The following is a 10,232-nucleotide window of genomic DNA, read 5'->3' as shown; positions in this document are numbered from 1 at the left end:
CTCAAGTTTCCAGCGAAACAAAATTATCAATAATTCACAAAATTATAATATCCTTCTATGTTTTTATTTATTATATATATATTTATTTATTTGATATATTATTTTTCTTTTTTATTATTTATTTTTTCTTTATATGCTACACATCTCTGATATCCGGACACGGGAATTTTTTCAAGATGTGCGTGTCGGACACGTGTCCAACACAGACACGCTCCGACACATGGTCAATATTTTAGGACAGGTGGTCAACTCTCCGACACGTGGTCAACGTTCGGACACGTTTTTTTTTTAGCCTTTTTTTTATTAACTAAAAATAAAAAAAAAATCATTAATAAATCAATTTTTTTCTGTTATGAAATTTGACATGAAAAATTAACAAGGTACAAATTTTTTTTTTTATATTTGTTATAAAATTTGAATATTTGATTGATTATATGACTCATTATGAACTGTTATATGTATTAAATATAAATATTTTATATATTAAAAATATTATTTAATATCAAAACGTGTTCTAACGTGTCGAAAAATGTCATTTTTTAAAATTAATGCGTCGGCGTGTCGTGTCTCGTGTCAGTGTTCGTGCATCATAGCTACACATATATGAGTTCAATTGGACTTGATTAATATAGGATAAATGTGATGTTATTGTTACTATCACTCTATCATTGACCTTTATAACTGATAATATCGAGATTTTGTTGAAAGATCTCCAAGTCACATGGACTAACGCCCTTCAATTATATTTTACTTTTATTAAAATGTAAGTACATTAATGTAAGAGTTACATAACATTAAGCAACAGACAATACAACAAATAAGCAGCTACTATTCAGTCATTATTTTTTATTTAAAAGCCAAGGTTTCAGATTTTCTCCACAACCTTAGATTATTCCTTGACAAGTAGCCTATCCAACCCAATATTCTCATTTCCTGCAAACGATTCCCAACCCAGATGAAAACTTGGTGCAATCAAGGGTACCAAACTGAGTCACTTCAGTGGTCTCTTCCTCAGATGAACTTTTCTGTGAGAACACACAAGAAGCACAATTTGGAGAAAGCAAAGAGGGAGTGAAGTATCTATCTTCTCCTCCAACAACAGGCATTGCCACACCAGGCTTTGCTGGGTTCTCAAAATCAAGCCTATAGGTCCTCCCAAGCACACCATCAACTTTAGGGGACAGAGCAAAGAACCTGAACTGAACTTCCAAGTGTGCAAAGCAATCATCATTAGGTACTTGGTAGTTATGAATCCTATCATCCTCTTTGGTTACTGGCACCACATTGACCAAAATTTCAGCAACATCTTCTACTGTAACTATCACACTGTTCTTGCTAGCCACTCTTTCCACTTTAACATCTTTCTCCGGAGAGTACCAAGTGGAAAGAGTGCCTTCAGCTAGAACTAGATCATTCCCATTGTAGGTGAATTTTAAATGATCAACATTGTCATTCCATTTTGATGTTTTGGTGGCTTCAAGTGTGAAGGTTTTGGAATTGAAGAGTACTCCAAGGGCTTGAATCCATGTGTAGTCACGTGCTCTATTTGCTGGCCTGTGTCCAATGAAGCGAGCATTGATTTGAAGGCTTGAATCAGAGACTAAACTGAAATGTTCATTGGTCTTTCCATGGAAGTAGAAGACTCTGCCATCTCCACCTATGAACCGGGGATCATAACACCCTGATCCTGGTGCATTGCAGTTTGGTTTGCGATCTTAAAATCAGAAAATGAATTATTTCATCAAGTTTTGTTTCCACACCCCATAACAAAAATAAATTAATACTAAAAAAGCATTAGACGGTTGAAATTAAATACATTCTAATAGTATCAATCTAAATTGATATATAACACCATGCAGCTTAAGAATTTGAGGAGAAAGATGTGCATAGTATAAAAAAAAATGGGAGGAATAAAAATTGATTTTGTATTGGGACATTATATATCAAATATAGCCAATCTCTTCCTCTCTATTTGTGTCATATCTGGAGCTAGGAAATTGAGAATAGCACAACACAAAAAAATTGTACATTGTTTGAATGTTCAAATAGTATTAGGCAAAAAATAACTTCTAAGGGACCATATAAATCTCTAAATTTTTGTTAGCCACTAAACTAAGTTACAATACATTATCCACGTCACAAAAAGAGAAAAAAGACCAATAATCCCTATAACTTACTCATTCATTACACCAGTTTTATAGTGCAAAACAATACATGACATAAAGGGTATTATGATAAATTTTGCTTTACTCTGACTATGAATATCACTAAATTTCTTTTTCTTTTTTCTTTTTTTAATACATTAATTATCAAACAACTACCAAACCAAAAATTGTCATATGACTCAACCACTTATGCAGTAATGTTCTGTATTGTAGTGTTACTTAATATGCATCAAACGTGACTGCACAGGATTATAGTATAAGAAAAAATGATATGTGAATGTTATTTTTTGTTGTTAGAAAAATGACACGATCACAAACAAGAGAATGGAGAGGGAAAAGAGCGGAACAATGAAAGGATGGTTTATCTTACGTCTGCAGACAGCTTTGCATATAGGTTTGTCACAGTCGATGTAACAAACCTTAGCCTTAGGATTTGTAGATTCACTGCTTGGGCACTCGGCAGGACATACGATGTACTTTCCATAGCATCGAGTTCCTTTGGTGCTACAATAACGGTAATAATATGCATTGGACTGAATCAAACTTGAGACAAAGACTATGAGCATGATTAGGATAGAACTTCCTTTGGTGATCTCCATAATTGAACACTATATCAACGAAATATTAGAAACAAATTGTGTTAGAGCCAATTTATGCAGCAACACAATGTTGCCCCTGCTATTTATAGATGTATCATCAACTATGTTGCTTGTTTATTGTGAAGGTGGCTTTTGCAAACTTGAAGTCTAATCTATTGCTAGCTAGCTCAAGTTCAAAGTATGAACATGGGTTTCGCTGATTGAATGCAGAAACATCAAAAGGATTCACATAATTTCTTCTTATAGAAGTGTACATGAAGGTATTAACTGATGCCTTAAACTGCAAAATTGGTGGCTGAACTTCTAATAATCTTAAACTAGTTAGATACCAAGTATCGTATTAATGATTATAAGGTTATATTACTCTTATGTAATAGGAGATATATTATCTCATGTTGTAGATACAATCAAGTAGTGTGCCCATTATTTATTAAAAAGGAAAAAAAAGAAAAGAGAAGCACAAAAATGGATGGTTCTATAGGAAGTTATATTATCTCATGCAACATGAGAGTAATACAACCCATGATTATATAACAAATTTCGGATTTTAGGCTTGAGCCGTAAGTGATGCCCAAGCACATCTTTTTTACCTTGTGTTAGTTTTAATTTTTTTTACCTAGAGTATATCTCCATTCAACTTCCTCCGGTCACCTTGTCCTCGGAGTACGGCCCGAAGGCTATCCCTCATTGGAACAGCGGGTGCATTGAGCTTCGCTACCGGAAGAAGGATGAGACTAATCCCCTCTTCAAAGAGAGGCACGTCCTCTGGCCCCCAAAGATTTTTCAAAAATTTGCTTGAGACAGGGTTTGAACCCCTGACCCAAGCAAACCCTTGGAAGCTCAGTTGACAACTGAGCTACCCTTCGAGGTTACCTTGTGTTAATTTTAACTTGCATCTTAATTTTATTAAAAAGTGGTAAGGGTGAAGACCGAAGTAGTGATTACTTATAATAACAGAGACTCTGATATTATATAAAAACAAATTAAATCCAAAAATTTAAATTATTAGGTTGAGACAAATTAATAATTTTTATATTATATCTCTATTAACTTATGGGAGAGAAAATGAGCTAAATCTGATGCATTAAACATGAAAAATATATTAATAACTATAAGAGATAGAGTGGGAATTCATAAAATGTTTAGCATATTATTTTTCTTCTGTAAGTATGCTGTGCCTAGGGTACGCGATATGCGCTCCTGAATTATTGGTTGTGAGTGGTAACTTGTGCCATTCTTTGGATGTTATGCTCTCATGTACTTGATGAGATGATATTTTAGAATATACGCTGATATATATTGTTGCTTCTATAAATGGTTGAACGCTTTGGACTTTGTTGTGAGGCTTACGCAATCCCTTGCCAAAGGAAAGAAAAGGATGAAGAAAACATTCAATGAGATGATAAAAATACTGTGGGATCATGAACTGGACCCTTAGCCCCCGGAGTCATCCATGAACCGATTCCTAAGGCAGTTATAGTTTGATTTTAGAACATAATTCAATGTTACATAGACGACTTTAAATCAGTAAAAATCAGAAATTTGGACGTGAGATTTAATTAGTTGAGTCAACCAACTATTACTTATATAAAAGATTTTTTTTTTATCTTTTCATATAAATGTTTTCATTTATTTTATATTGTTTTTTTTTTGGATATTTTTTATTTTATATTGTTAGATGTGAACTATATTTATAATACCATTTGGTGAAACATGATGTGTACTATTCATTAGAAACACAACCGAAGGCCTTTTCAGCAAAATTGACTATAAGTTTGATTCATTTAACTATAATATATGTATAGAAAGTTAACGAATAAAAAACTCCTTTTACTTTTTCATCTTTACTTAACTTAATTAAGCGAAAAGCATGTATAATGTAATGAATTTACGCCTTCCAATATATTGAAGTTACATGCATCTTTATTTAGAATGTACACGAGTTTTTCTCCTACTCACTAGAAGAAAACAATCACATTTAACTTGAGACTAAGTTTTACCAATTCAGCCATATGACGCTTGAATTTCCTTGCTTGGAAACTCTGAATTAAATTGAAGTTTACATGTGTAATGAACCCATCAATTACCTACCAACCAACCAACTTAATATGAATTTTGGAAGAGTTTCACCTCAAAAGCTAGTTTGTAAGGTAAGAGAGTCTAAAGTCCATATAAAATTCACACCAAACCCGTATGTTTTCGATGTGGGACCCAAGTCTCGTACCTTGCAATTGGATAGTAACAAAACTCTAAATCTTAAATGATTAAGCACCGAATTTTTCCTCTCACATGTTTTTCTCATTTGTATATTCCGGCTTATTCTTCTATTGACTTAAGCATGAGGATCCTTGTAGGTGCAACTTCACCTCTTGTCTATTAAAGTAAGTAGAGAAGCCTCCTTAAATAATCTTCAACCACCATCAAAGAAGACTCAAAAACAATATCTTAACCAGGCCAGGTATCATTAAATGATCATGGGCACTGCCTCTATGAAGAAGTAAACTTTAAATCCAATCTCCAAATATGATAAACACAAAGAAAACGATTACAAATGAGAACATATCCAATACTTATATTACGTTAAGGAAGTTTGTGAGGATTAGAAGGAACTCAACTCGTTTAGTTGATTTTGTAGCATGAAGTGAGTGTGAGCTGACTGGGATTGGTGTATTGTTAGTGCATGTGAATAGTGTAATGTTAGGTTATTGTACTATTAGGTTGTTAGTTCGTCGGATGGGTTGTTAGACTAGTTTGTTGGTAATGGGTGTATATAAAAACCCTTTATGTAGCCATTGAAGATCATTTGAATAACAACATTCTTTTCTCCTTCGTTCCATTTTCTTGTTTCCTTAGGGTTAATGATACAACCGTATCGAAGAGGAAAGGGAATAAGGGATAGAAAAGTAGAATCGAAAAGGAAACTCAAGTTTTTATTTATCAGATGTTGTTCTCAGATACATGAATAACTACTTATACCCAACTGTTTACACGTATCATTTCCATATTACACGTATCATTTCTACAACTAACCGTCTATCCTATCTGTCACTATATTATTGGTCAACCGCTTAACTAGTTAACTCCTTCCAGATTCTTCTTGTTCTGATCTTCCTTAACAGGTATAATCCTTCATCCAGGCTGGTGTGTCCTTCCTTCTACTGGGCCGTATGGCAGAGATGGTATTCGAGCTTGGGCCATTCGAATCTTCTTCAGTTGGGCCCGTAACAACTACTCCCTCCCTGAGAGAGACCTTGTCCTCAAGGTCTAATGCTGGGTATGCAGCTTGTAAATAGTACCTGATTCCCAGGTTGCATCTTCAGGAACAGTGTCAGTCCATTGAACTAAGTATTGCATCTGAGGCATGCCACGAATTAAAGAAGAACGAGATGCCAATATTGCAAGAGGTTTCTGAACTGGTTTATTGTCAAACGTGTGAGGTGGCAGAGGAGAGAAGTGTACTCCTGGTGTTCCCCAAAATGGCTTCAAACAAGAAATATGAAATGTAGGATGAATCTTAGAAGTGGCAGGTAAGTCTAACTGGTATGCAACAGGACTGATGACTTTCTTGATGGTGAAAGGACCATAGAATCTCTTAGCAAGCTTCTGGTGAGAGCAGTTAGCAACTGAGAGTTGGCGGTAAGGCTGTAATCTAACTAACACCAAATCACCTTCTGCAAGGATTAAGTCCCTACGATGCCTGTCTGCTTGATTCTTCATCCTATTCTGAGTCCTCAACAAATTTGCTTTAAGAATGGATAGAATGTCATTCCTTTGAAAGAGGAGTATGTCTAAGGCTTCAATTGGAACTAATCCACGAGGGTAGTGAGGTATTGAAGGAAGGACCCTCCCATATACAGCTTCAAATGGAGACATACCAATGGAAGAGTGAACTGATGAATTGTAATGGAGTTCAGCCCAGCATAAGAATGAAGACAATTTCTGATGTTGCTAAGCACAAAAAGCTCTTAAGTATTGTTCAAAGTAATGGTTGGTCACCTCCGTTTGTGGATGATAGCTGCAGCTGGTTTTAAGCTTAGTACCACTCAAGGAAAATAACTTTTGCCAAAACTTGCTCATGAAGATTGGGTCTCTATCAGAAACCAAAGAACGAGGAAATCCATGAAGTTTCACTATGTGCTCACAAAATATTTTAGCTACTGTGGCAGCTGTGTAGCAATGACTCAATCCAATGAAATGAGCATATTTTGATAAACGGTCCACCACCACTAATACCACAGAAAAACCATTAAATTGAGGTAAGCCAGTAACGAAATCCAATGAGAGATCTTCAAAAATGGCTTCGGGCATGAGTAAAGGCTGAAGTAGCCCCAAGGGTGCTGCTGTAGTGGTTTTAATTTGTTGGCAAATAATGCATTGTTGAACAAATTTAGTGACATCTCTTCTCATATGTAACAAATGAAAAGAAGCAGACAATCGAAGGAATGTTCGGAGAGAACCAGCATGCCCACCCAAAGGAGTCGAATGAGCTTCCTCAATCAAATCTGTCTTCAATTTGGAATTGGATCCCAAAAAAAATAGCCCTTATGGTATAAAATGCCATCTTTAGCTGTGAATAAAGGATCAAGCACAGCACCAGTAGCTAATTGTTGGTGCAAATTTGCTAGCTCAGGATCCAAAATATTTTCAGATTTAATGGGGTCAAGGATTCCAAAATGTGGTTCAGAGAATAAAGGCAACAATGAACCAGCCTCAGTGTTATCAAACCTCCTTGACAGTGCATCAGCTACTATATTTGCAGATCCTGGTTTATATTCAATGGTAAATGAATAGCCAAGGAGCTTATGGACATAACTGTGTTGTTCTGGTGTCTGTATGGTTTGGGAGAGCAATTCTCTGATGCTTTGGTGATCTGTACGTACAATAAAATGGGCTCCAAGCAAGTAGTGTCTCCATTTCTTCACTACCTCTGTGATGGCATAAAGCTCTCTAACATAGGTGGAGGCCTTGGACAGTCTGACCCCAAGCTTCTTGCTAAAATATGAAATTGGTTTACTATTTTGAAGTAGAACAGCCCCTATGCCTATACAAGATGCATCAGTTTCAACAATGAATGGAGAAAAAAAATCGGGTAAAGCTAAAATTGGGGTGGAACTCATAGCCAGCTTCAATTTGCAAAAAGCTTCATGTGCAGCAGATGTCCAGACTAGTTTGTCAGACTTCAAGATATCAGTGAGTGGTGATGCAATGGTAGCATAGTGATTAACAAATTTTCTATAGTAGCTTGTCAAACCCAAAAAGGCACGAAGTTGTTTAATGGAATGAGGTGTTGGCCAATCCATCATAGCAGCTACTTTCTTGGGATCTGCCTTCACTCCCTCAACACATACAATATGTCCCAAATAAGAAATTTCCATAACTCCAAAGGCACATTTGCTCAGTTTGACAAAAAATGATGCTGATGTAAACATTGAAGGGCAAGTCTTAAATGTTGTACACGATCAGACAAGGAAGGACTATATACTAGTATATCATCAAAAAATACAATGATAAACTTCCTCAAATATGGTCTGAAAATTTGGTTTATGGCTGATTAAAAAGTGGCAGGAGCATTTGTGAGTCCAAAAGGCATCACAAGGAACTCATAGTGTCCTTCATGAGTCCTAAAAGCAGTTTTGAAAACATCTTGGGGAAACATGTGAATTTGATGGTAACCAGCCCTAAGGTCCAATTTGCTAAACACTGATGCACCCAACAATTCATCTAATAATTCATCAATTGTGGGTATAGGGAACCTATCCGGAACTGTCAAGGCATTCAAAGCCCTATAATCAATGCACATGCGCCATGTGCCATCTTGTTTCTTTACTAAGAGCACAGGGGATGAATAAGGACTCTTAATCGGCTGTATGAACCCTGCAGATAGGAGATCAGAAACTTGTCTCTCCAATTCTGCCTTTTGATGATGAGGGAACCTATAAGGCTTCACATTAACTGGTTTGGCCACATCCAGTAAGTGTATTGAATGCTCCATCCCTCGAAAAAGAGGTAAAATCTGAGGTGTCTGGAAAACAGCCTTGCATTCCTGCAACACACTCCATAAAGCAGGATTGAGTGTATGTTTGATAGCTTCTAATTCAGGCAACATCTGTCCATCCTGCTCAATTGAATTAACTGCTGTCAGTAAGCAACAGGAAGCCTTTTCCACACAATCAGCATTATGAGGTTGTTCAAGGACACCTTGTAATTTGATCAGCTGACCATCTTTAATAAACTCCATTGATTGATGCACATAATCATGAGTTACTCTGCCTAAACTTTCAAGCCAAGTCATGCCTAAAATGGCATTCAACTCCTGTAAGTCCAGCACCCAAAAATTAATCACGAAAGGATGATTTTGGATTGTCAGTTGAATCATGTTGCACTTCTTGTCACAGAATAAAAATTCCCCATTTCCCATGAAAACCTTCATTCCCTTGGAGTAACTCATAGGAATACCAAGTGTGGTAGCTAACTCACGATTGATAAAATTGTGAGAACTGCCAAAATCCACCAGTACATCAACATTGTGGTTGCCAAGCAATGCAGTCAAAATTAAAGCTCTATGATTAAAGGAACTTGCTAATGAAAACATAGTAGCATCTGGATTTGGCTGTATGCTAGCTGTTGGAGTAGCATCCTTAGATTCAGGTGACCAAAGGATTTCTTCTTCAGTATCTTGCTGATCATCATCCATCTCTCCAATTAAGAGAAGCATTTTGGATTGGCATCTGTGTTTGGAGTGCCACTTTTCATCACAAGTGAAACATATGCCAAGTTCACGTTTCCTGAGGATCTCTTCGGGTGGAAGCTTTCTGATAGGCAATGTGTAGGGATGTAAATGGGCTGGGTCGGGCTGAGCTTTGGCTTTGGCGGCCTAAGCCTACGTAAAAATATATTGAGCCTATCTGGCCTATCAAAGGCTTAGTTTGTAGGCCAAGCCCGGCCTATTGTTAAAAAATAAAAAGCCTATCATGGCCTATGAGGCCTTTTAGGCCTACGAAGTTATAAATTAAACTAAAATAAAAAAAATATCTCACTCATTATAAAATAATGTTCAACCAAGATCCAAATTATAAAAATTCTCAAATGTTTTTTAACAAGAACACACAAACTTTTAAATAATATTCATGACAACAATCAACAAAGATCCAAATTATAAAAATTCTCAAATGTTTTTTAACAAGAACACACAAATTTTTAAATAATATTCATGACAACAAAGATTGTTTTTTTTTTTTTTTGCAGCTTTGACAATCTTCTAATGAGTCTTCTTCTCTTTCTCCAACTTTGATAAACTTCCACTTTTTGCATCTATCAAACTTCATCTTCCTGAAAAATAAAATTATGTTAATTAATTAGTAAATGCAGGTGTATATGGTGATATATCCTTTGGCAAACAAGAAATGACTATTTGATGTCTCATCCTCAATAGTAACTGCTAACCATTATGCTTGACTAATGCATTTCA

The 10,232-nt window shown here is 35.8% G+C and overlaps 1 protein-coding gene across 1 annotated transcript; it reads right to left on the bottom strand.

The window, feature by feature from the left end:
* Positions 1-926: 926 nt before the first annotated feature.
* On the bottom strand, positions 927-2,764 carry LOC133310320 (uncharacterized). The gene is made up of 2 exons (XM_061511237.1): positions 2,536-2,764; positions 927-1,714 (listed from the first exon to the last, which is right to left on the bottom strand). The coding sequence occupies exons 1-2, from the start codon at positions 2,762-2,764 to the stop codon at positions 927-929; spliced, it is 1,017 nt and encodes a 338-aa protein (XP_061367221.1).
* Between the last annotated feature and the right edge of the window lie 7,468 nt (positions 2,765-10,232).

Source organism: Gastrolobium bilobum, unplaced genomic scaffold (assembly GCF_033153095.1).
Source record: "Gastrolobium bilobum isolate Gb01-03AN ecotype WA unplaced genomic scaffold, APGP_CSIRO_Gbil_v1 utg1505, whole genome shotgun sequence".
In the NCBI taxonomy this organism is placed as follows: domain Eukaryota; kingdom Viridiplantae; phylum Streptophyta; class Magnoliopsida; order Fabales; family Fabaceae; genus Gastrolobium; species Gastrolobium bilobum.
The sequence above is the reverse complement of the archived record's forward strand: the minus strand, read 5'-3'. Positions and strand labels throughout refer to the sequence as shown.